Raw genomic sequence first — 26356 nt, forward strand, 5'->3', positions numbered from 1 at the left:
ATGTTCCAACTCTTCTCCTTAAAGGGAAGGTTCAGGGAGGGTGGGGAAAAAATAAAAATCAATTTCCACTTACCTGGGGCTTCCTCCAGCCCGTGGCAGGCAGGAGGTGCCCTCGCCGCCGCTCCGCAGGCTCCCGGTGGTCTCCGGTGGCCGACCCGACCTGGCCAGGCCGGCTGCCAGGTCGGGCTCTTCTGCGCTCCAAGTCCTTGTACTTCTGCGTCCCACGCCGGCGCTCTGACGTCATCGGACGTCCGCCGGGCTGTACTGCGCATGCGCAGAACTACTGCGCATGCGCAGTACAGCCCGGCGGACGTCCGATGACGTCAGAGCGCCGGCGTGGGACGCAGAAGTACAAGGACTTGGAGCGCAGAAGAGCCCGACCTGGCAGCCGGCCTGGCCAGGTCCGGTCGGCCACCGGAGACCACCGGGAGCCTGCGGAGCGGCGGCGAGGGCACCTCCTGCCTGCCACGGGCTGGAGGAAGCCCCAGGTAAGTGGAAATTGATTTTTATTTTTTCCTCACACTCCCTGAACCTTCCCTTTAACATACGCAGCCATTTTGGTGACATTGGCATGTATGCGTGCTTTCTTTGCTATTAGCTGCTAAAGTCGATGCGAAATTAGACCAAAATTACGCGGAATTGTGAAATTATGGCTCCTAATGACATTTACAGATGAAATTAATTACGATTTTTCCTGAAATTTTGCATTATGATTTTGCATCTTTGTGCAAAATTTGCAAAAAAAATATCACCTAGGAGAAAGAACGGCCAACGTGATGTGTAAAACTGCAACGTGCACCATCAGCTATCAGCTCCGTGGACTTTGCGTACGCTTGACAGTAAACTGCCACTTAAAGGAAACCTTAAAGCGAAAAAAAACAAAAAAACAAAAACAATAAAAAAAAAACTTATGATATAATGAATTGTATGTGTAGTACGAATAACAAATAGAACATTAGTAGCAAAGGAAAGAGTGTCATATTTTTATTTTCAGTTATACACGGTATATTCAAGCATATAAGACTACTTTTTAACCCTTGAAAATCTTCTGAAAAGTCAGGAGTCGTCTGAGGTCCAATTCACACTTGAAAGTGCAAAACGCCGGCGATTACCACCGGCATTTTGCGGGAGTGATTTTTCAGCGATTTCAAGCAGAAAAATCACTGGACACTGCAGCGATTTTTCCGCGATTGCGTTTAGCGCTTCTATAGCACTGAAACGCGACTGCCGGGAAATCGCCTGAAAATGGTGCAGGCTACGCGTTTGGCGATTTAATAGGTTTTCCATAGGTTTCTATTGCACAAGCGCTTTAAAAAGCGCTAGCGCTTGAGCGTTTTGTTGAAATTGCCGGCAAAACGCACTAGTGTGAACGGGCCCTTATACTCCGGGTGTCATTGATGCCGGGTGATACACCCTATCCTGTTATCGCCTCTCAGATCTCGCTGCTGAGGACTGTAGTGAAGCGGCGCAGGCGCACATGTGCAAGATCTGAGAAGTAGAGGAGGAGGTAAATAGGGTACAAGGGCGGGGCCAGAAAGGTGAAAGAGGCGTGTTTTGTGGGCACATCACAATCTATTCTTCCATACCATTCTGATAAACAGGGAGACAGGGAGAGCTGACCAATCCACTTGGAGACAGGTAGAGCTGACCAATCGCCAATACTGTATACTGTTATATACTGGGTACCACGTACAGTACAGCACCAGTATCTGTTCATACATAGTACCAGTATATGATGTTTTTTTAATTTTTATTTGGTGTGTGTTGGAAGAGGGGTAGTCTTATACGGCAAGTATATCCCAAACTCCGTATTTTAACTGGAAAAGTTGGGGGGTCGTCTTATACACCCAGTGGTCTTATACACTGGTAGCTTTTTTTTTTATAACTGTGCATCATTCCATCATATATGCAGTTTAGAAACCAAACTCTGCTTTTTAAGCTACAAAACAAAGCAGAAATAATGACCATTTGAACTTTCCTGCAGTAAAACCTTATCTCAAGCTGCCTCTCACTGTTTCGTGACCGTTTAAGTGCTTCAGAAAACAGCACTGTAGCCGACCCACGTTGGGTCGAAGAGCTCAGAGAAGCTCTTTTGCACAGATAACAACTGAAGTTTAACTCTTCCTGTACTGGAAAACAATATGAGACTCTTTTCTTTGCCACTAATGCTCTATTTCTTAGCTGTGCTACACATATAATTATTTATCTCATACATTTATATTCGCCTCAGGTTTGCTTTAAGGGTTAACGGAAAACTTGTCTCAAGTTCCAGCCGCGACTCTCCGATGAAAAAGTTCAGGAATTCATTTTCAACTTTGCGAAAAATCAGCGTTTGACACAATACTCCTTAACAAGGCACTTATTGGTTTCCAAGGTAATCGCCGCCACCTCCATGCCTTTCACAATCTAATAATAATTGAATGCGGAGGGGAGGAAGAGAAAAAAGTCCAAAGTGCAGAAAAAAAGGGAAAAGCAATTTAATAAGAAGGAGTCCTGCGCTGCGCAGGGAAGCTCTCTGGCACTGATTACGCTGCTAATTGATCAGCCTGCGCAGCATGACAAAATCTACAAGGTAATCACGGTACTTAGCGGTAAGGCTCAGAGCAAAATAGACTTACTACCTCCTCGACTCTCGCTGTCCGCTGGCTTCACCTGGATTGGTCGGTTCATCTGTAGAGACACAACGGGGGGAGAACGCAGGTTAGTCTCGTGGAAAATGCATTTGTTTGTACATCTTATAAATATATCAACAACAGGATGTAGTGATTAATAAAGACACCTTTGCTCAAAAAAAAAAAAGTCAAATAAGATGCAAAGTAAATACACAAAAGCCCAGATTAACATTGGTTAGGTTTCTATGCAGAAGCAAACAGAAAATTAATATTTACACGCACTCCCTGTTTTAATACCCCCCATCCCCCCGTTCCATTGCCAGTCAGGATCATAAGTGAATATAAACAGCGCTGGACAAAATAAAGGGTTTGTGGCCCAGATGTGCTTGTTGGTTCAGCACAGCTTGCCTACTCTACTTTGTGAATTCAGCTGCTGGGAGGGCCAGTCAGGGATAACCATGTGACACTCAAAGCCTGAGGAGCAATACATGCCTGACTACTCATAACTACTGTGTCTACATGGGGAGGTGGGGCTTTGCAGTTTATGGGAAGGAGGCGGGGAGAAATTTTAAGACCTCACATGTGCTAACAGGAAACAACAGGCAGCTGAGGTCCTAAGCCTGTAGGAAAAGCTGCAGCCTACCTACACATTCTGTTCATGGAATTCAAAATCTGTTGGCCCACATATTACATGGAAGAGGTAACGTAAAATTGGCCAATCAAAACTGGATGACTGTTTTCACCCTAAGGCCTGGTACACACGCACCAAATTTTGACGACAGGCCAATGACTGACCAATTTTACCACTTTAATGTAGTATGAGAGCTTTTATACACACTCTGACCATAGTATTCAAAATCTGAGGCGCTCATACTACATGGGGGTGGTAAAATTGGTCAGTGATTGGCCAATCAAAATTGGATGTGTGTATGCGCCCTATTACTTACAATTTAAACTTATGCTAGGTACACACCATACAATTTTGTATTATGCTGGGAATACACGGGTCGATTTTGAGCCATTTAGATGGCTCAATAGACAATTTCTGACATGTCCGATCTCCCGCCCAATCGTTTCGCCGCTCGATTCCGGATTGAAGCGAATGGAAAAAGATAAGAAAAACGAGCGGAAGATATGTAAATTGACTGCGGAATCGAGCGGCGAAATGATCGAGCGGCAAAATCGAGCCGTGTATGCCCAGCATTAGATAGATGGTTCGATAATTTCCGACATGTCCGATCTTATTTTGGATCGTTTTTCTGATCGATTTCTCATAAAAGTGGATGGAAATAGATAAGAAAAGATAACAAAATTGATTCGAAAATCGATTGGACGGAAAATCGACTGAAAAAATGCATCGTGTGTACCCAGCATTATACCTGGTATGCACTTTCAATTATGATTGGACAATCACTGACCAATTTTACCACCTGCATGTAGTATAAGGTTTATCTAAGACACCACTTTGCCGAAGACTCTGGGGACCCCGGGACCATAGTCAAGTTGGAAGCTGTCCTGGGGGAAGGGGCTATAGCTGGCTCGGGGGTGCCCTGGGGCAATTACCCAGGCTCCCCTTATGCTAGCCCCAGCCCAGACTGCTTACAGGCATACAGCACATTCCATACTAATCACAGACTTGAATTTCTTGGTATAATCCTAAGAACCCAGCAGGAGTATAGAAGGCGCATCTGTATACTGGTGGGAGGTGAACGCAAGACCCCCCCATGCCGAGCAGCACCCAGCTGTGAGAACTGCGGAGCCTCGGCATGTAACTCTCGCAGGAGCGCCACCCGTGCCACATGCCGCTCCCGAGATACCAGCCTGTGCCATAGATAGCATCAATTACTGCACAAGTGAAGTGGCAGCGCTCTTGACAAGTTTCAAGCTCCTTTTTTTTTTAAACACAGTCCAGTTCCCATAATGAGTATCAAGTTGACATAAAACGCTCTAATTACAAGGTGGAAGACTGAATAGGAAGTAATTAGGACCCCCGCTCGGAGCGTGGTGATGGAGGGCGTCAACGGAGAGAAAAGTGGACCTTTAATTGCTCGAGATTGGATTAATTGTAATTATAACAGTTGGCTGGAAGAATTGCATCAAGCTGTGCAGTGATTAAAGAAAGAAGAGTGCGGACTTCAGCGGAGGAAGGGAAGTGTGTACCACGGCGTGCGGCAGATGCCACCGTGCCCGCAGTGCTGTGCCCCGTCTGGCTATGCCAAGTGGGAAGTGCATACCATGGCGTGCGGCAGATGCCACCGCGCCCTCAGTGCTGTGCCCCGTCCGGCTATGCCAAGTGGGAAGTGCATACCATGGCGTGCGGCAGATGCCACCGCGCCCTCAGTGCTGTGCCCCGTCCGGCTATGCCAAGTGGGAAGTGCATACCATGGCGTGCGGCAGATGCCACCGCGCCCTCAGTGCTGTGCCCCGTCCGGCTATGCCAAGTGGGAAGTGCATACCATGGCGTGCGGCAGATGCCACCGCGCCCTCAGTGCTGTGCCCCGTCCGGCTATGCCAAGTGGGAAGTGCATACCATGGCGTGCGGCAGATGCCACCGCGCCCGCAGTGCTGTGCCCCGTCCGGCCGCGCCAAGTGGGAAGTGCATACCATGGCGTGCGGCAGATGCCACCGCGCCCTCAGTGCTGTGCCCCGTCCGGCTATGCCAAGTGGGAAGTGCATACCATGGCGTGCGGCAGATGCCACCGTGCCCGCAGTGCTGTGCCCCGTCCGGCCGCGCCAAGTGGGAAGTGCATACCATGGTGTGCGGCAGATGCCACCGCGCCCGCAGTGCTGTGCCCCGTCTGGCTATGCCAAGTGGGAAGTGCATACCATGGCGTGCGGCAGATGCCACCGTGCCCGCAGTGCTGTGCCCCGTCCGGCTATGCTAAGTGGGAAGTGCATACCATGGTGTGCGGCAGATGCCACCGCGCCCGCAGTGCTGTGCCCCGTCTGGCCGTGCCAAGTGGGAAGTGCATACCATGGCGTGCGGCAGATGCCACCGCGCCCGCAGTGCTGTGCCCCGTCTGGCTATGCCAAGTGGGAAGTACATACCATGGCGTGCGGCAGATGCCACCGCGCCCGCAGTGCTGTGCCCCGTCCGGCCGCGCCAAGTGGGAAGTGCATACCATGGTGTGCGGCAGATGCCACCGCGCCCGCAGTGCTGTGCCCCGTCTGGCCGTGCCAAGTGGGAAGTGCATACCATGGCGTGCGGCAGATGCCACCGCGCCCGCAGTGCTGTGCCCCGTCTGGCTATGCCAAGTGGGAAGTACATACCATGGCGTGCGGCAGATGCCACCGCGCCCGCAGTGCTGTGCCCCGTCCGGCCGTGCCAAGTGGGAAGTGCATACCATGGCGTGCGGCAGATGCCACCGTGCCCGCAGTGCTGTGCCCCGTCCGGCTATGCCAAGTGGGAAGTGCATACCATGGCGTGCGGCAGATGCCACCGCGCCCGCAGTGCTGTGCCCCGTCCGGCCGCGCCAAGTGGGAAGTGCATACCATGGTGTGCGGCAGATGCCACCGCGCCCGCAGTGCTGTGCCCCGTCTGGCTATGCCAAGTGGGAAGTACATACCATGGCGTGCGGCAGATGCCACCGCGCCCGCAGTGCTGTGCCCCGTCCGGCCGCGCCAAGTGGGAAGTGCATACCATGGTGTGCGGCAGATGCCACCGCGCCCGCAGTGCTGTGCCCCGTCTGGCCGTGCCAAGTGGGAAGTGCATACCATGGCGTGCGGCAGATGCCACCGCGCCCGCAGTGCTGTGCCCCGTCCGGCCGCGCCAAGTGGGAAGTGCATACCATGGTGTGCGGCAGATGCCACCGCGCCCGCAGTGCTGTGCCCCGTCCGGCCGCGCCAAGTGGGAAGTGCATACCATGGCGTGCGGCAGATGCCACCGTGCCCGCAGTGCTGTGCCCCGTCCGGCTATGCTAAGTGGGAAGTGCATACCATGGCGTGCGGCAGATGCCACTGCACCCGCAGTGCTGTGCCCCGTCTGGCCGTGCCAAGTGGGAAGTGCATACCATGGCGTGCGGCAGATGCCACTGCACCCGCAGTGCTGTGCCCCATCCGGCCGTGCCAAGTCAGGTCTAGTAGTATGGACCTGGGCAGCAGGCATAGTCCAGTGTTCTCCCCAGGCTCTTTTAGCCTGGTGCTCCACCCTGCTAATTTTGATGAGCACCCGGCTGTCATCACCTCGCCTCCTCATCCTCCTCCCATGCTATAAGCAGAGTTCTGCCATCCCTGCATTCCCCCGTCACTCCCCACCCGGCTACTTTTTCATGCCACCCGGCTGGGAAAAAATTCTGGGGAGAACACTGTAGTGGTTAGCGCTCTCGCCTTGCAGCAATGAGTCTTCAGTTCAAATCCCAGCCAGGGCACTATCTGCATGGAGTTTGTATGTTCTCCCCGTGTCTGTGTGGGTTTCCTCCAGGCACTCCGGTTTCCTCTCACATCCCAAATACATACAGTTAATTGGCTTCCCCTAAATAGTCCCTAGACTACGATACATAAACTACACGATTTAGACATATGACTGTGCTGCGCTTGGGGTCATATGTTCCCCCTTGTCCCCCCCCATAGCTACGCCTCTGTCAATAGATATGCCATTGCTAGGCTTGTCTACAGGACTCGTAATGAGCAAATCCTACCCTATGTAGAGGACAGCTGGGAAGCGCACTGCATTGGACCTATTTACTAGAAAGGGGTGTGGCTTTCCTGTCTGCCTCCTCATGGGATGTCCCTCAACCTGCTGCCCTAGGCCAGGCATCTTGTGTGCCCATGGGTTTTCTAAGCACCCTGTGAAGGGCATGGGAAGGACAGATTTTTTTTTACAATTATTAAACTTTATTTATAAAGTGTTAACAAAATCCCCCCCCCCCCCCCCCCACCACCACCACCACCTACTTCTTGGCCCCATAGTAGCTGCATTTTTCGGCAAAGCACAGCACTGACTCAATGGGATCAGCAGTGCAACACACGGAACGGAAACGCAGATGGCAGTGCGATCATGCGCATTGCGTTCCGATCGCACGGCTATATGCATTTAACAGTGTGAACAAGGCCTTCCTTGGTCATAAACTACGGCTGAATTTTAAGCCTTCTATGTTGGTGCGGCGGCCACTTAAAATGCAATATTACAGACGCGTCTTCTTTAAAATGGAAAAAAAAAAAAAAACAGCTGAAAAAAAGGAGTGGGCAGAAGGCAGGTATTCCGCTTGGTGGCAATGTACAAGTAATAAGTCACCTATGAGCGCCGGAGTCTTGTAATTCCATGACAGAGGGATCTAGCTGAAGTGCTGAGAGCACCGAGAATTATTACAGCGCTGCTGACCCGAACAAATCGCTCACCACCCCGGCCGCTCTCCCTAGAAAATGAGCATGGCTCGCTAAACCCGACATAGATCACAGGAGACACGCGATAATCCATCCATCCATGTATTGATCCTGCCTCTCTCGGCCGTGTTCCATAGACGGAGACATGGCCAGGGCCCGCGGGGTCAGCTCAGGTTCAGCTCAGAACCATTTGCCTCGGAATTCTGCCATATTTGCGATGAGAAGAGCCCGGCACTGGCTGCTGCTGTGTATAACAGTGCAGGTGTAATGAAAACTATTGCAACCTATAATATTGTGCAGCTTGGATGGACTGTGCTTAAAGGGGCACTATGGCGAAAAATTGTAAAATTTAAAATATGTTCAAACATAGACAAATAAGAAGTAAAATGAGCCATAACTTATGTTTCTCCTATGTTGCTGTCACTTACAGTAGGTAGTAGAAATCTGACAGAAACCACAGGTTTTGGACTAGTCCATCTCTTCATGGGGGGATTCGCAGGCATTTATTTATTTATTTGTTGCTCCATCCAACTGCCAAAAAACTGTGTAGCGAGCAGGGAAACTGGACAGCATCATTGTTTAAATCCTTTTTAGGGAATATCTTTATAAAGAATAAACGCCTTGCTGTGAATCCCCTATGAAGAGATGGACTAGTCCAAAACCTGTCACTTCTGTCAGATTTCTACTACCTACTGTAAGTGACAGCAACATAGGAGAAAAGTAATTTATGGCTCATTTTAGTCTGGAAAAAACGTACTTCTTATTTGTCTATGTTTGCACACATTTTAAATGTTACATTTTTTTCGCCATAGTGCCCCTTTAACTGCGCATATACACACTACTTTTACATTTCCTGGCTGTCATTATTTGCAACATGCCGGTGTTTAGTTCCCTCCAGGGGGGTTATCAGTTGGCCCACAAAGAGGGGTAGGGGTTTAGTGGGGGGGAGGGGGGTATTAGTTGCCCAGTAGAGGAGGGTTCTGTGTGACAATAGGGTTAGGTTGGGTTGCATTTTCTGATACAAATACATTGAGATCAATGGTTAAGTTCCACTTTCTGATAGCTATAGCCTATAAGTATAAATTATTGCAACCGGTTGCAAAATATTATAAAGTTGCAACAATTTTCACCACACTGGTACAACCGTGAGGTCCCATTCACTGCATGCGGTGTCCCCTTCAGATAGAGCTCAACAGTAAACTGCCTGCAGTGGCCAGGCCACATACAGTCCACTGCTGGCATATTGGCATAGCACCACAGGTGCTTAGTGTCAGTAAGGGCCAATAGGAGCAGTTTTAACCATCTCATGCTGCTATCCCTTAAATTATGCTGGTAACTAGAGATGTCGCAAACCTCCGATTTTCGGTTCGCGAACCTCCGCGACAGGTTCGGTTCGCGAAAAAGTTTGCGAACCGCAATAGACTTCAATGGGGAGGCGAACTTTGAAAATTTTAAAAAATTCTACCAGCTGGGAAAATGATAGAAAACATGTTTCAAGAGCTCTAATACCTGGAGGCACACCTGATTGAGTAAAATACACATCACTGCTGGAGGACCCGCCCACCCTCCTCCAAGCTAGGTCCTTATACCATTTGACTCAGTTGTCTGCCTACACTAATTAGTTATGGGACAGCTGCTACACACTCTGCTAGGGAAATTTTAATTAGCCTCTTGTGGGCTTCCTGCTTCCTCCCTCCTCCCACCTCCCTCCTCCCTCCTCCCACCTCCCACCTCCCTCCTCCCTCCTCCCACCTCCCTCCTTTATGCCTATTACTAACACATATCTTAACCTCTGCCTAACACTAACACATCTGCTAACATATCCCTAGCACTAACCATTTCCTCTAACCTATGCTTAACAGTAACCTTTTCCCCAACCCCTGCCTAACAATCCTTCTCCCCCGTCCTATGTCTAACACCCACTTCCTAATCTATACTTAGCACTAACCCATCTCCCAAACAATGCCTTACACTAACCTACCTCCTGATCCATGCCGAGCACTAACCCATCTCTTAACCTATGTATAACACTAACTCACCCACTAATCTATGCCAAACAGATGCGCATGATGCATATGAACACCCTTGAGAGTCTGTGGTAAAGGAATAAATGCTTTACTGCAAACTGATTAGGGAGAGTCTGTTGAAATGTTGTTGCAGTGCTGCCCACAAAGAGTTTATGTATTTCTGCTGTGGGAGGAGATTTAAGACAGAGTCACGTGATCTGCTTTGTGTCGGGTAAGCAACACCCTTTTTAGTAGGAACAAGGAGTTATTGAATGCAGCCAGCCAGAAGCCATACAGGCACTTTCAACCACATTTATTGCAAAAACTACACATGCGCAACAAAACATTGTACATTGCTAAGTGGCAGGATAGTGTACTGGTTAAGGGCACAGTCTCTGATCGGGGTTTAAATCTCAGCTCATTTACTAATCAGTAAGCCAGTACCTATTCAGTAAGAAGTCCTAGGGCAAGACTCTCTAACACTACTACTGAGAGACCCCTTCCTCTCTTTTTTTAAGTATCACAAATTTACAATCATACACGAAGTTTTATGTGAGGACATTTTGTTCCAAAAGACGACAAAGCGCTTTGCCAGCCTCAAGTAGTAATCCACTTGCCTACTCAGTACCATAAGATTAATGAAGGTGCCAAACCTGCCTCTGATTACACCCAAAACCATGGTCCATACCCCCCTGCACCCCCGAATCCTTGGCATCAACACGTACAGACACATTAAACAAGACATTCTATTAATTTCTTCATCACGGTAAGTTAAGAGCGACGCGTACTCTTTAAATATTCATCCAACTATGAAAACCCAGCATTAAATTTTTAATAATGTCAAGCTCGTTTGAACCGATCTCCTAGGGGACCGTTACAATACAATTAAAAATAAATATGATGATTGATTGGCTGGGCTGCCTCACCTGTCCAGCCTTGCCTGCCGCTAGCCAGAGAGAGCCACATCTTCAGCAGCAGCCAGGCCACCGAGGCGAGTGCAGATAAAAGGAGTCATAACTGGATGATAGGAGCTCTGGGGCAGATGCTGATGGGAGACAGGGTGATAGCAAGAGCTCTGGGGCAGATGCTGATGGGAGACAGGGTGATAACAGGAGCTCTGGGGCAGATGCTGATGGGAGACAGGGTGATAACAGGAGCTCTGGGGCAGATGCTGATGGGATACAGGGTGATAACAGGAGCTCTGGGGCAGATGCTGATGGGAGACAGGGTGATAACAGGAGCTCTGGGGCAGATGCTGATGGGAGACAGGGTGATAACAGGAGCTCTGGGGCAGATGCTGATGGGATACAGGGTGATAACAGGAGCTCTGGGGCAGATGCTGATGGGATACAGGGTGATAACAGGAGCTCTGGGGCAGATGCTGATGGGATACAGGGTGATAACAGGAGCTCTGGGGCAGATGCTGATGGGAGACGGTGATAACAGGAGCTCTGGGGCAGATGCTGATGGGAGACAGGGTGATAACAGGAGCTCTGGGGCAGATGCTGATGCCAGGCTAACAGAAAAGTATTGTGGTTGTTCATTTAATTTTATTAGTAGTATTATTAGTATTATTTAAAAATGTTAGTATACTTAAATGAGCTTGTAATATTCAAAAATAAAGAAACACCCAAAAAAGCAGTGCCCCCAAAACATATGTAAACCCCTTTTATTTTTTTCACTTGGTCAGGTGCCTTTTCCTAACTGCAGGATCTGTGCAGTGCCAGTGGAATTGTAGAAAGTTTTTTTTATTATTATTTTTTAATTTATTGCTATCTTATCTCAGCATGCAAACAACAGAAAGCTTCCTATTTGGGATAAGAGAAGGACACTACGACCAGAGGGTGAATCCCCCCCCCCCCCCCCATTCCGCCTTTGAAGAGTTTACACAGTGATGTTTGTTGTGGGAGGGACAGTAAACTGTGGCCGCAGGGAGGGAAGATTAACACTCTGTAAAGTGCTGCAGAAGATGTCAGTGCTATATAAATACATAATAATAATATGGTAGGTCATTATGCCTGGTACACACCATGCAATTTCTCACCAGACAGATGGTCCAATAGATAATTTCTGACAGGTCTGATCTGATTCCTGATCGTTTTTTTTGATCGATTTTGTATAGAAGTGCAATCGGAAATCAGATTGGACCACTTGGAAATTATTTATTGGTCCATCTGTCTGGCGAAAAATTGCATGGTGTGTACCAGGCCTTAGACTGTGACTATGGTAGGATTAACATAGGACAGTCAGTGACATGACTATGTACTCTGTAAAGTGCTGCAGAATATGTTGCTGCTATATAAATACATAATAATAATATGGTAGAAAATTAGACCATGACTATGGTAGGATTAGATTGTGAGCTCCTCTGAGGACAGTCAGTGACATGACTATGTTCTCTGTAAAGTACTGCATAAGATGTCAGTGCTATGTTAATAAATAATATAATAATAATAATAATAATAGGTAGGATATTTGACTATGGCTATGATAGGATTAGACTGTGAGCTCCTCTGAGGACAGTCAGTGACATGACTATGTACACTGTAAAGAGCTGTAGGAGATGTCAGTGCTGTGTGAATACATAATAATATTTAATATGTTAGGACATTAGACTATGACTATGGTAGGATTAGATTGTGAGCTCCTCTGAGGACAGTCAGTGACATGACCATGTACTCTGTAATGTGCTGCAGAAGAGATCAGTCAGTGCTATAGTAATACATAATAATAATATGAGACATTAGACTAATGACTGTGGTAGGAATTATACTGTGATCTCCTCTGAGGACATTAGACTATGGTAGTAATTATACTGCGAGCCCCTCTGAGGACAGTCAGTGACATGACTATGTACTCTGTATAGTGCTGCAGAAGATGTCAGTGCTATATGAATACATGACCCCCCCTTTCCATTGTAACAGGTATACATAGTAATCTCATTACCTGGGGAAGTAGGATACCGCAATCACAAGGGCCTATGATGGGTTGAAAAGAGGTGTTTATCCAAAAACACCTGTTTATCCAAAAACACTTCATGTTTCAGACTCCGACACGACATACCTTGAATGCATTTCTCCCCCCAATCATGTCTCGCTCTTCCCTTCGCCCAAACTCGTTGTGAAGAGCGCGGCGGGCACACAAAGCGCCTGCAATTATCTGCTGCTACGCATTTCCCCTTGAAATTGAGTTAATGTTTATTATTTCATAATTCAATAGACGAGGATGCTTAAACAAGCAGAATTTTGATTAAGCGTAAGGGGGAGACGCCTGCCAGTGCCAAAAAGTCTGATAAATCCCTTTTCAGCTGGCCGGGCGGAAACGCTAGGTATTAGCAGGAGATTATGCAGCGTAAGGTAACCATTCCCCCAGCATTGCCTTTCAGAATGAACTTTTGTGCTAATCTTCCCAATTAGTGATTCTTTCATGGCTCTTTTATCATCCAAGTTCTCTCCTTTCTCACTGGTTCAAATTTTAGAGTTCTATTAAAGGACACCCGAGGTGAAAATAAACGAATGAAATAAACAATTGTATCTATCTTCCTTCTCCTAAAAATGACTTTTTAAAATATTCCACAGTTTTATTTTATGTTTAAATCTACTTTTTAAGTTTTTACTGTTTTGTTGTTTTTGCTCAATGACACATTCATTAAAGTATGCCAGAGCTAAAATGTATGAACTACTGACCCTTTTTATCGCTGTCCTGCTCTCAGAAGCTATTTTCTGCTAGGAAAGTGTTTTATAGTTGGAATTTCTTATCAGTGAGGGTCACACTGTAGTCACTTACTGTCTGAGTCAGGGCTGAGTCAGCCACTTACATACCTGATATTTAACTCTTTCAGGCACAGAAAGAAAAAAAGGAACACAGCCTAGTTATTTGTGTGCTAGGCACTGTACATACACATGTCTATCTCATCATAAACCAACATTCCACAGAGCTGCACCTGACAGGACTAAAAATGTTGCCCCTTGTGATAAATTTCGGAATGTAAATGAGGGTAAGGGAATATATTACCATAAACAAAAGCTGGCTAAAAAAATTATAACTTAATATTGGAAGTAAATAAAAACAATTATGCAATTTTACTTATTACGCTTCATTGCAGTGCTTCTTTAAGGGGGGGGGGGGGGGGGAACTATAATAAGTGTCCTTTAAGTTTATAGGTTCCCCTATTGGTCAGTGACTCCCTCACCATCAGTGGAAAAACTTGGGAGGCGGAGCCAAGACAGAATTTTACAATGAAAATAAGATGTCCGCATTACTTTCGCAATATTTATATCTTAAAATGAACCAGAGACAAAACACCCTCATGTATTTTACCATGTATATCAGTGGGAACGTTAGAGAAAACACCTACCCTGCTCTCTGTTTCATTCTTCACTGCTCAACTTGCTTCTAATCAGCCCTGATAAAATCCCAGAGTGAGCATTCAGTCTGGCTTTGCTCATGAATCATTATAGCGGAGTCATTATAGCAGAGCCAGAAGGGGGCAGGCTTGGGCTTGAAAAGACATCAGAGAAGACAGACTCAGCTATAATGATTCCTGAGCAAAGCCAGACTGGATGCTTTTATCAGGGCTGATTAGAAGCAGGCTGCGCAGTGAAGAATGAAACAGAGAGCAGGGTAGGTGATTTCTCTAATGTTCCCACTGATATATATGGTAAAATACATGAGGGTGCTTCATCTCTGGTTCACTTTAAGCCTCATACACACACCTGACTAAAGTCGGATGATAACGCCTGCCACAGCCAAGGCAGTCATTAGTCAGATGTGTGAACAGAAGCCCCCAACCAGTGACGGCTACTTGTCGAGCGGGCCGCCCGGCCGATTAACTTGCCCGAATGGTGGCCAACCTCTTTGAAGATGGCGCTCCTCCACCACCACGTGATGTCACACGTGTGCTGCTCCTTCGCCCCTGCATAGTACCAGAACGCGTTGTCAGCTACACAGCTGACACGCATCTGTACAAGACGGCCCAGTGATGTCACCCAAGGGTATCAGGTCCTGATTGCCAAGGGGTGACATCAGTTGTTAGGTGTGTGCGCATATCCTTCCAACACGCACAGCCTTGATTATTTATATTTTCTGTTCCTTTCATGCTTTGTTTTGTTTCGATCAGCCGCTACTGTGACAGCTTTGCTTCACTCGCAGATGTTCCCCCGCTTGACCGTAGCGCACCTCTAAGCGATCCCGGCCCGGGGGGTAATTGGACGGTGCGCCGTTGCGAACGCACCGCAGTCGGAGGTGGGTCACTTATTTTGGCCTTAGTGGTTTATTTAAAACTAAATAATTTGTGGTCAATAATGCCAGGTTATGAAAGGTCAATAACATTCAATTATTCATCTCCGCTCCTCTGTGCGCTTCGGCCACAGAAGCCACGCTCTGAACGGCTTTTAATGAATTAAGCATAATGTGGGAATTTGGGAGGCTGAAAAAAAAAAGACCTTTTTTTCCTCTTTTTTTTTTTTTTTTTTTTTTTTTTTTTAAGAGAGAAAGAAGTCAACAGAGTAAAACAAAATCCAGCCAGCAGAGCGAACGAGGCAACAGATGCTGTGTGCATTAGGATAGCTCAGGATGAGATCTTCTGAGCAGCCCATGTGAAGAGCCTCAGATACTACGTGGAAGAGTTTTTAACCACTTCTCTACCACAGGTTTTTTCCCCTTCGAAAGCTCTTCCCATTCATTCGGTAATAACTTTATCACTAATTATCACACTGAAATGATCTATACATTTTTTTGCGGGAAAAACTAGGCTTTCTTTGGGCAGTGCTTTATGCTAAGCATTATATTATTTTATATGCATTTGACAGGGAAGAAGAAGAAAAACGATGAAAAAACAATCACCATTTCTCAGCTTTCAGCCATTGTAGTTTAAAAATAAAAAGTGCTATTGTAGATAAAACAGAAACATTGTATTTGCCCATTTGTCCCGGTTATTATAATATTTTAAATGTGTCCCTAGTACAATGTATGGCGATAATATTTTATTTTGGGTTAGGGGTGAAGGAGTTTCAAAAATAATGAAAATGTATTTAGTTTTTCTATGGTAAGTGAAAAATGGTGTATTTGGAAGTAGTTTTACTTTTTGGCCACAAGATGGTGCTATTCGTACTCAGTCTTCTAAAAATAGAAAACAGAACCAAATATTTACATGTGTTTATAGGTGTTCATAAACAAGGAGGTAGAAAAGCGCGGCAGAAGTTGCTAAGTGGTTAATATGCATTAACCGGAGATAAGAGATCAGCTGTTAAAGAGGAACTGTAACCATCTTCCACCACCTTCCAATCAGAAGCGGATACCCCCTTTCTCACAAGAAATATTTTCCTTTTCCTCGAATAGATCATTCCCCAGGGATATCTGTGTGGCTATTGGGTGAAACCCCTCCCACAGTGTGATGTCAGGACCTAGGTGCTGACAGTTTCCTGTCTGTGAGCCTTGTTGCATTGTGGGAAATAACAGCTGTTCCCAACTGCCAAGCAACCAGTATGTCTCTCCCTGCATATGTATAGTTATATATAAAAAACCTTTTAGTCTATTGCATTGTTAGGGGGTGTGGTTACAGATAATGGCAGTTGGTGCTGTCTAATTTTTTTCCTGTCTGCCAGTAGTAAAGATGATGACCTGCAGGCTGATTGTGGATCAAACAACATGAACAAATTACATGGCGAATATCAATCATTTCTTGATCTCTCTTCTATTCTTTGACTTCTCACTTCGCAAAGTTGTTTTTTTTTTCTTCCTTTTTCACTAAAGTTCTTCTTCAACCTCTTAAAGGGGAACTGAAGTGAGAAGAATACAGAGACTGCCATATTTATTTCCTTTTAAACAATACCAGTTGCCTGGCAGCCCTGCTGTTCTATTTGGTTGCAGTAGTGTATAAATCACACCAGAAACAAGCATGCAGCTCATTGTGTCAGATCTGACAATAATGCCAGAAAGACCAGAGATGCTGCATGCTTGTTCAGGGGCTATGGCTAAAAGTATTAGAGGCAGAGGATCAGCAAGAGAGCCAGGCAATGTGCATTGTTAAAAAAGAAATAAATATGTCATCCTCCATATCCCTCTTGCTTCAGTTGCCCTTTAAGGACCATGGGCTTAAAGAGGAACTCCGGTGAAAATAATGTAATAAAAAAGTGCTTCATTTTTACAATAATTATGTATAAATGATTTAGTCAGTGTTTGCCCATTGTAAAATGTTTTAAATCCCTGATTTACATTCTGACATTTATTACATGGTGACATTTTTACTGCTGGCAGGTGATGGAGCTGCTGCTTGCTTTTTTGGCAGTTGGAAACAGCTGTAAACAACTATTTCCCACAATGCAACAAGGTTCACAGACAGGAAACTGCCAGAAGTACCACGGTCCTCAGAGCTTCTTGTGGGAGGGCTTTCACCACAATATCAGCCATACAGCGCCCCCCTGATGATCCGTTTGTGAAAAGGAATAGATTTCTCATGTAAAAGGGGGTATCAGCTACTGATTGGGATTAAGTTCAATTCTTGGTCGGAGTTTCTCTTTAAACCCCCCTAAAGACCATGCCATTTATCACAAAAAAGGCCACTGCAGCTTTAAGGCCTCGCTGCAGGGCCATACAACTCAGCACACAAGTGGTTCCCCCCCTCCCCCTTTTCTCCGCAGATTTTTTTCATAAATATTTGATTGATTTATTTAATAATATTTTTGCCTATTTTTTTTATTAATTTTGTAATGCCTCCTCCCTCCCACAGCCAGCCAATCAGCATGATCGGCTGTCATAGGCTTCTGCCTATAACAGCGGGAGACTGAAGGTCATCCAAGCAGGGGATGCGTGAGCAACGACGCGATATCCTGCAACCAATATCCATCGACTTTACACTGATCAGCTTTTGGTTGTCCTGGGGCTGCCAACGTGGCCACGCCCATTGGTGTGACGCGGTCGGCAAGTCGTTAAAGGACCACTCCAGCAAAAAATAGGGCAAAATGGGAAATTGCCCCATTGCCCGAGAGCCGAAGGTGTGTCCTCCCTCCCTTCTGGTTCACACTAGGAGACGTCGTTTTGGACCACAATGGTTCCCCTATGAGCCGGATACATGCAGGATACTGAAGCTCTTTCTCCGGCCTATATTTACTTTGCAGTATTTCCTGGTCATAAAACATTGGCCATAAATTCTAACACCACAGAAAGAGAAAAATATATATATAGTTTTACGAGGGCCAACGCTAAAACATGAAATGCCACATTCGGAAACATATATATACGCCGCGTATGAGCCATCCGGCAGCACAGAGGATATATTTACAAGATGTAATGATAGCTAAGTGTTTTTCATCCATCTTATCGTACCGGAGTGTTTGAAAAGACAACAATGCTCTGTATTCCATAATGCTTTATAGGCTAAAGAGACAGCGTGTCTAGAATTTACTGGAATCTGAAATATGGCCTGTTGCCTTCCAAATAAAAGCAGCCGAATTTTACCGAAAAATCCTACAGGAAGAACTCTGTTTCTAAGAGTGGGTCCCCTTCTACCTGATGGTCGGAGTCGGGCAGATATGTTGTTTTTTTTTTAAAGGTACAGTAAACATAAATTTTTCCATATAGTTCTGTATACTAGAACCCTCCCACCTGACTTTTCCTAGAAGACTGAGACTCCTAGAAGAAGACTTTTCTAGAAACTCTACATACAAGAAGACTTATAGAAGACTTTTCTATAAGACTCTACATACAAGAAGACTCCTAGAAGACTTTTCTAGAAGACTACTTACACGAAGACGCCTAGAAGAAGACTTTTCTATAAGACTGTGCCTAGAAGAAGACTTTTCCTAGAAGACTCTACATATAAGAAAACTACTAGAAGAAGACTTCTCTAGAAACTCTACATACAAGAAGACTCCTAGAAGAAGCCTTTCTCTACATACAAGAAGACTCCTAGAACAAGACTTTTCAAAAAGACGACATACAAGTAGACTCTTAAAAGTAGACTTTCCTAGGAGATGCTACATATGAGAAGCCTCCTAGAAGGCTCTCCTAGAAGACTCTACATACAAGAAACCATGAGCCTGATTTAAAAACCTTAATCTTGTTGCTTCTAAGTTGTAAGCTTTGCTGAGCATGACTTGCATTCCTTTTTCACAATGGGCATGCCATATTTTTGCAGGTATTCATTCAAAAGATGAAAAATCGGTCCCCTCTGGCCCTCTGTGTTGTCAAGGACATCTTACTGTTCAGATTTCAAGAGCACAGAGACTGGGCCGGTATGTGGACCTCTGCTGACCATGTATTAACCCCATCTTACCACATCTTCCATCTTACCAGTCAATGGTCCTTCTATATCATAAGCATGTTCTAGCTCACCATCACTGGTCTCAATCCACTAGGCGTTCCCAGATCACCAAATCTTCCAGCTCATATGCAGTGAGGATCATAATCTGCTCATTACGGTCAGGGCCAAATTTGTACTTTTTACCGTCCAAGGCCACTATCACCAGCTGTCCCCACCAGCTGCCCCAGGTCCGACAGCATCCTAATAAAACTCGGTAGGGATTAGATTGTAAGCTCTGCTGAGGACAGTTAGTGAAGTGATGGCTGGGATTAGATTGTAAGCTCCTTGGCGAATGGCACATTTGGCGAGTGACAGGCAACTCAGAGATCACTGTAAGTGCCCGTTCACTGCCCTTCATCCCCTGACCGCCAAATCCAGCTGTTGGTAGCCGTCAACTGCTATGTGCAAACTCTGTGTAGCAGACAAAGTGCTACTGCTGCTCACTGCCAGCCTCTTGCTTTACTAGTGCCCTAGGCCATGGCCTATGTGGCCTTGCCTGAAATCCGGCCATGATTACGGTTACACTAAATTTCAAATACATTTTTGCAATTACAGCCATACGTAATTATGATTTGGACATGCAATTGAGTTCATGTAATCCATTTATAATTTTGCATAACTTTCGCGTAATTTCATGCCGACTTTAGTGGTTAATAGTAAAGTCTCCATACATGCTATCTTCACCAAAATTGCTACATACTAATGTAATGTACTCTCCACATTTTCATTTCAGTGAATTTCATATAGTAAATAAAGAGAAAACTTTTCCAGGCATTTCCATCTTTACTGCCTCTGACTGAAGTCAATCCTGATGTAATTTCCTCCCTTACTATTTTTTTCACCTTGAAACTGCACTGTCATATCTAGCTTGCTTTGTAAACACATGTGAGCACAGCACAGATCTTTCAGCAGCTTCTGCAGAAGGGTGGGGCGTATTTCCCTTCCCAGCCTCGTGTCACACTGAACTGCCCTCAGCCAATCGGTGAGGAGCGGGAATGTGGGAGGGGAGATAACAAGCTTCTCTCTCCTCAGGAATGAACCAAATAGAGCCAGGCTGACGGAGATAAAATTAATTACAGCGGAAACATTTATGATTATATTGGAATGCTTGCAATGCAGGGTCAGGTTGTAGACTGCATAATAAACACAGAGCAGTGGGTAAATGAAATGTAATGGCTGACAATCCCGCTTTAAGCATCTTATCGATCCACCTCTACAGACTAGGAAAGCACATTTGTCTAGGCAGGGGCGTCTCACCCACCAGGCAAGTATAGGCGGTTGCCTGGGGCGCCATGAGGTGGTGAGGCGCCATGAGGTGGTTAGGCGCCATGAGGTGGTGAGGCGCATTCCCCCGCCTCTGCTACCGTGACCATGTTTTTTTTTATATTATATTACCTCCCGACTCAGTCCCTGGTGCTCGGCACGCTACCATGTGCTCAGCAGTGCCTCCACCTCCACTTCTCCACAGCCAATAGAGCAATCAATACTGCTCTTCTCTGCCAGGCTCCTTCTTTAAAGCCGTGCCCCTTCTTCTCAGTAGCCACACAGGTAAAGTGTTTACCTCATGTGGCCCAGCCTTTAACTCCGCCCCACGCCAGTCAAACCAGGAGCCAGCGGCCAGCCAGCTTATGCCCCCGACAGTCTGACCCCCCACCTGTGTCACTGGCTGCACACAGACACTGGAGCGAGACAGTCAGGGGACAGATGCAGTCACAGAGAGAAGAATGTGATGTGTCCGTGTTGGAGCCCTGCCCCCGCACAAGACAGCAACACAGCCCGGGAGAAGGGAGGTTTCTGCTCCAGAGTAGTGATGGGAATTCCGGCTCTTTTCAGAGAATCGGCTCTTCTGAATCGGCTCCCATTAAAGAGCCGGCTCTTACGGCTCTGAATTGGCTCTTCATTAAATATCACTAAACACCACTCAGAATCGGAGTAAAAGCCCCGCCCCCGTCTCCATGACAATTCCAGACTGCTTCTCTGACTGGGGCAATCCCTCCCTCTACTGCTCTGCTCCGCCCCATACATCTCCCAACATGCCTCAGCGCCCTTTATTACAGACCAAAGCAGAGCTCTGTGGGGCGGCTGAGGCATCGGCTCTTTGAAAACTGAGAACCGGCTCTTGTCGTTCACAGCAAAGAGCCGGCTCTTAGAGCTGGGTCGCGAACGACCCATCACTACTCTAGAGATGATAAGCTGCATGCACAGGCAGAAGAGAAGGTATGCAGGCAGGCTGCTAAGAACACTTCCTATCCTGTGTGCAGACTCCCAGTACTGTTATAAATGCTAGAATGTGCCCTGCTCTTTTGATACTAGAGTTTTCTTTGAAAGCTGGTTAGGCTGTAGGCTGGTAAAGCTGTAAACCTGTGCTTTAGTGCTGTGCTGTCTCTCCCTCTCCCCTCTCTGTTCCTCTGCCCCCTCTTCCATCTTATGCTGTCTCTACCCCTCTCTGTTCCTCTACCCCCCTCTTACATCTTATGCTGCCTCTCCCTCTCTACTCTTTCCCTCTGCTCGGATTACGTGTATTTTCTGGTGAAATGCTTCCACATTACGATTATTTTCTGACAACGCTGCCCCATTACGATTATTTTCTGGTGAAACGCTGCTGCCCTATGATTCATTTCTGGTGAAATGCTGCTGCAATAAGTGTATTTTCTGGTGAAACGCTGCCACCTTACGAATATTTTCCGGTGAACTGCTGCTGCAATAAGTGTATTTTCTGGTGAAACACTGCCACATTACGATTATTTTCTGGTGAATTACGATTCTGAATTACGATAATTACTCTTATTTTCTGATGAAACACTGCCGCATTATGATTATTTTCTGGTGAAACGATGCTGCATTATGATTTTTTTCCTGAGGGGGAGGGGCTTGGGGGGGCGCAACAGGTTTTCTCGCCTGGAGTGACAAAATGACTAGAGGCACCCCTGTGTCTAGGGTTGAGTTTTAACTAGGCCAGATCCTGATCCCACAGACATTTTTTAAGCTCACTTCTAATGGCACAAAATCCCGGTGAAGGATAATGCAGTTATTTTGGCGGGCCGGAGGGATACCAAAAAGAAAAAAAATGGACACTACCGTTGAATTGTGCCCTACATAACAGGGATCCTGTCTATTAATCATCGGCCCAGACGCGCAAAAGCCTTTCAACGCCTCTCTGGAGATCCGACAACAAAGGCGAGGGAGAGAGTAAAAAAAACCTCCCAAAAATTTCCATAAATTTGAATACTGAAACGGGATGATTTGAATATTTTTAATATGCAAATGGACTGCGAGGGGACAAGACGCCTCAACAAAGCGATGAAATGGAGAGAAGTGTAACTGGGTGACTAATTGCAGCAATTAGGAAGACCTTGTGCTCAGCAAAAAGGAAGAAGGGTTTATTGAGCCTTACCTGGGCCCGCCGTCCTCGTCCGCGCACCTCTCTCTCTCGCGCTCTCTCTCTCTCTCAGACATCCATTGTCGTTTGAAAGGACGCCCGATCTGAATCCCGGCTTTAACAAGCTAATGCGAGATTGAGAAGCTGAAATAACGCCGTCTTTAATCATGCATTCAGGAGCGGCGAGTAGAAAGATATCAACTTAATCACTAGTTAGGCAACCCCCCCCAGTGTAAAACTTTAATACGGCTCATAGGCGGTGGAGGGCCATTGTTACACCTGCATATTACGCGGGGTTTATTAAAGCGATGATAATCTATTCAACAGAAGGAGATGTATACAGCCAGCCGGGCCCAGATCAGACAGGATGATTGGAGGTTATTGTTAAAATATGCAAATTCACATCCTATTGAAATGCAAAGCCTCCAGATAAGACTTTTTTTTTTTTTAATAAATTCATTCTGGCACGTCAGCGGAGGTAGCCTAATGTTTATGGACTGTGAGCTTGCCGGTCGAAGATGTGGACATATTATGGGAATGTGGGTGGGACTCTAGAACCCATCTGAAGTAAGCTTTGTAGGGGAGGTACAATAGCTGGGTGAAGGTTCTTATTGGATGGTAGAATATATATTAGGATTCGGAATTGTGTTTTGGCTTTTCGCCAATGGTTTTTGCATATGGCCCAGTTGTTCACACCCATTTGGGTTTTACTCAAACCTGAGTCATAATCTATGGTCCGACTCTTCACTAAGCTCCTCCCCGTTTCCAGTTGTCAGTAGACTCGCCGTGACCACTAATTCTCTAACCAATTGACCAATGGGAACAGATTCATGGAGAGAATTATGCAGGAAACAGAGGCGCCAAGAGGATAAAAGGAAGCTAAATGAGCTTAAAAACCATATTCTTGGTAAATAGAGGAGGTAGTGGTGGACTTACTCCTCCAAGTAGACACACAACAACTGTAGTAAAGTCAGTCAATATATTTTATTTATGAACTCCAAATATGCAACGCGTTTCGCAGGTTTGATCCCGCTTCATCAGGCAATAACAACGGAGCAATAGCATATGTAGTCAGTAGAAGAGCCAGGTACCTCTGCAACCTATGTACCAAGAATTTGGTTTTTAAGCTCATTTAGCTTCCTTTTATCATCTTGGCGCCTCTGTTCTCCTGCATAATATTGAGTCCACCCTGGGTGGAGGGTTGAACCCCTTTTTTCTCATCTACAGAGAGCGACTTCTTATTCCTGAGTGTGGTCAGGAAAATCTCCCCACCTGCCTTTACAGTGGTTGCCTAATGGTAACCCTGGTTTGTGAGTATTAATATTTACTCTATCTAGTAACCATTTACCAGTACATATTACACTATTGGGGCTCTTGGTGTTCCTTGTTTTTAGATTCATGGAGAGAGGTAAGGATGGGTGCAGTTCAGGACTCGAGTCTCACGCTATAAAGAGTTGGATACAGGTTTATGTTAACCTATAAACTTTAGGAATAAACCTTTCGGAACACTGAATCCTTACCATGACCGTGACAAAAAACTCCTTCTTCATGCCCAACATTAACTTCCCCCCCTTAACAGAAGCTTCCTTCTTGACTCCTTACCTTAAGATTCTAATCCTAACAAATTAGCAGTAACAGCCACTGAATAGCAGCTGCCACTGGGCCAGCCACAGTAACTGAATAGCAGCCACCACTATGCCAGCAGCAGTACCAGCCACTGATTAGCAGCTGCCACTGGGCCAGCAGCAGTAACAGCCACTGATTAGCAGCTGCCACTGGGCCAGCAGCAGTAACAGCAACTGATTAGCAGCTGCCACTGGGCCAGCAGCAGTAACAGCAACTGATTAGCAGCTGCCACTGGGCCAGCAGCAGTAACAGCCACTGATTAGCAGCCACCACTATGCCAGCAGCAGTAACAGCCACTGATTAGCAGCTGCCACTGGGCCAGCAGCAGTAACAGCAATTGAATAGCAGCCACCACTGTGCCAGAAGCAGTAACAGCCATTGATTAGCAGCTGCCACTGGGCCAGCAGCAGTAACAGCCACTGATTAGCAGCATCTACTGTGCCAGCAGCAGTAACAGCCATTGATTAGCAGCTGCCACTGGGCCAGCAGCAGTAACAGCAACTGATTAGCAGCTGCCACTGGGCCAGCAGCAGTAACAGCAACTGATTAGCAGCCGCCACTGTGCCAGCAGCAGTAACAGCCACTGATTAGAAGCCAACACTGGGCCAGCAGCAGTAACAGCCACTGATTAGCAGCTGCCACTGGGCCAGCAACAGTATCAGCCACTGATTAGCAGCCGCCACTGTGCCAGCAGCATTACCAGCCACTGAATAGCAGCCACCACTGTGCCAGCAGCAGTAATAGCTACTGAATAGCAGCCGCCACTATGCCGGCAGCAGTAACATCCACTGATTAGCAGCTGCCACTGTGCCTGCAGCAGTAACAGCCACTGATTAGCAGCCACCACTGTGCCAGCAGCAGTAACAGCCACTGATTAGCAGCCGCCACTGGGCCAGCAGCAGTAACAGCCACTGATTAGCAGCATCTACTGTGCCAGCAGCAGTAACAGCCATTGATTAGCAGCTGCCACTGGGCCAGCAGCAGTAACAGCAACTGATTAGCAGCTGCCACTGGGCCAGCAGCAGTAACAGCAACTGATTAGCAGCCGCCACTGTGCCAGCAGCAGTAACAGCCACTGATTAGAAGCCAACACTGGGCCAGCAGCAGTAACAGCCACTGATTAGCAGCTGCCACTGGGCCAGCAACAGTATCAGCCACTGATTAGCAGTCGCCACTGTGCCAGCAGCATTACCAGCCACTGAATAGCAGCCACCACTGTGCCAGCAGCAGTAACAGCTACTGAATAGCAGCCGCCACTATGCCGGCAGCAGTAACATCCACTGATTAGCAGCTGCCACTGTGCCTGCAGCAGTAACAGCCACTGATTAGCAGCTGCCACTGTGCCAGCAGCAGTAACAGCCACTGATTAGAAGCTGCCACTATGCAAGCAGCAGTAACAGCCACTGATTAGCAGCTGCCACTATGCAAGCAGCAGTAACAGCCACTGATTAGCAGCCGCCACTGTGCCAGCAGCAGTAACAGGCACTGATTAGCAGCCGCCACTGTGCCAGCAGCAGTAACAGCCACTGATTAGAAGCTGCCACTATGCAAGCAGCAGTAACAGCCACTGATTAGCAGCTGCCACTATGCAAGCAGCAGTAACAGCCACTGATTAGCAGCCGCCACTGTGCCAGCAGCAGTAACAGCCACTGATTAGCAGCTGCCACTATGCAAGCAGCAGTAACAGCCACTGATTAGCAGCCGCCACTGTGCCAGCAGCAGTAACAGGCACTGATTAGCAGCCGCCACTGTGCCAGCAGCAGTAACAGGCACTGATTAGCAGCCGCCACTGTGCCAGCAGCAGTAACAGCTACTGATTACTTAGCAGCCACCATTGTGCTAACTGCTTTTGGGATATGGTTTATTTTTTGACAAAATGGCAATCAGCAAAAACTGTGTTCAACTTCACTAGTTCGGCCTCGTAACACTTTCAAGAATGGCAATATGGCCCTTGACCTAAAAAGTTTGGACACCGCTGCCTTAAAGGGATTATATATTGCCCGGAAATCCACTTATGTTTGGGCAGCACGGTGGCGTAGTGGTTAGCGCTCTTGCCTTGCAGCACTGGGTCCTTGGATCATAATCCCAGCCAGGAAAACATCTTCAAGGA

At 46.7% G+C, this 26356-nt stretch overlaps 1 protein-coding gene across 23 annotated transcripts in view; it reads right to left on the reverse strand.

Annotated features, from left to right (window-relative positions):
- The window catches only part of CELF4 (CUGBP Elav-like family member 4), a 1336489-nt gene that overhangs the window by 440636 nt on the left and 869497 nt on the right, over positions 1–26356 (reverse strand). For 12 of the 23 annotated variants that reach the window (XM_068252050.1, XM_068252041.1, XM_068252032.1 and 9 more), the window contains exon 3: positions 2622–2670. In XM_068252050.1, coding sequence (XP_068108151.1) covers positions 2622–2670 — 49 coding nt within the window. Of the gene's footprint in view, positions 1–2618; positions 2671–26356 lie in introns of all 23 variants that reach the window. The other 11 variants (XM_068251971.1, XM_068251914.1, XM_068252015.1 and 8 more) reach the window with 1 other exon arrangement.

Source organism: Hyperolius riggenbachi, chromosome 1 (genome assembly GCF_040937935.1).
Source record: "Hyperolius riggenbachi isolate aHypRig1 chromosome 1, aHypRig1.pri, whole genome shotgun sequence".
In the NCBI taxonomy this organism is placed as follows: Eukaryota; Metazoa; Chordata; class Amphibia; order Anura; family Hyperoliidae; genus Hyperolius; species Hyperolius riggenbachi.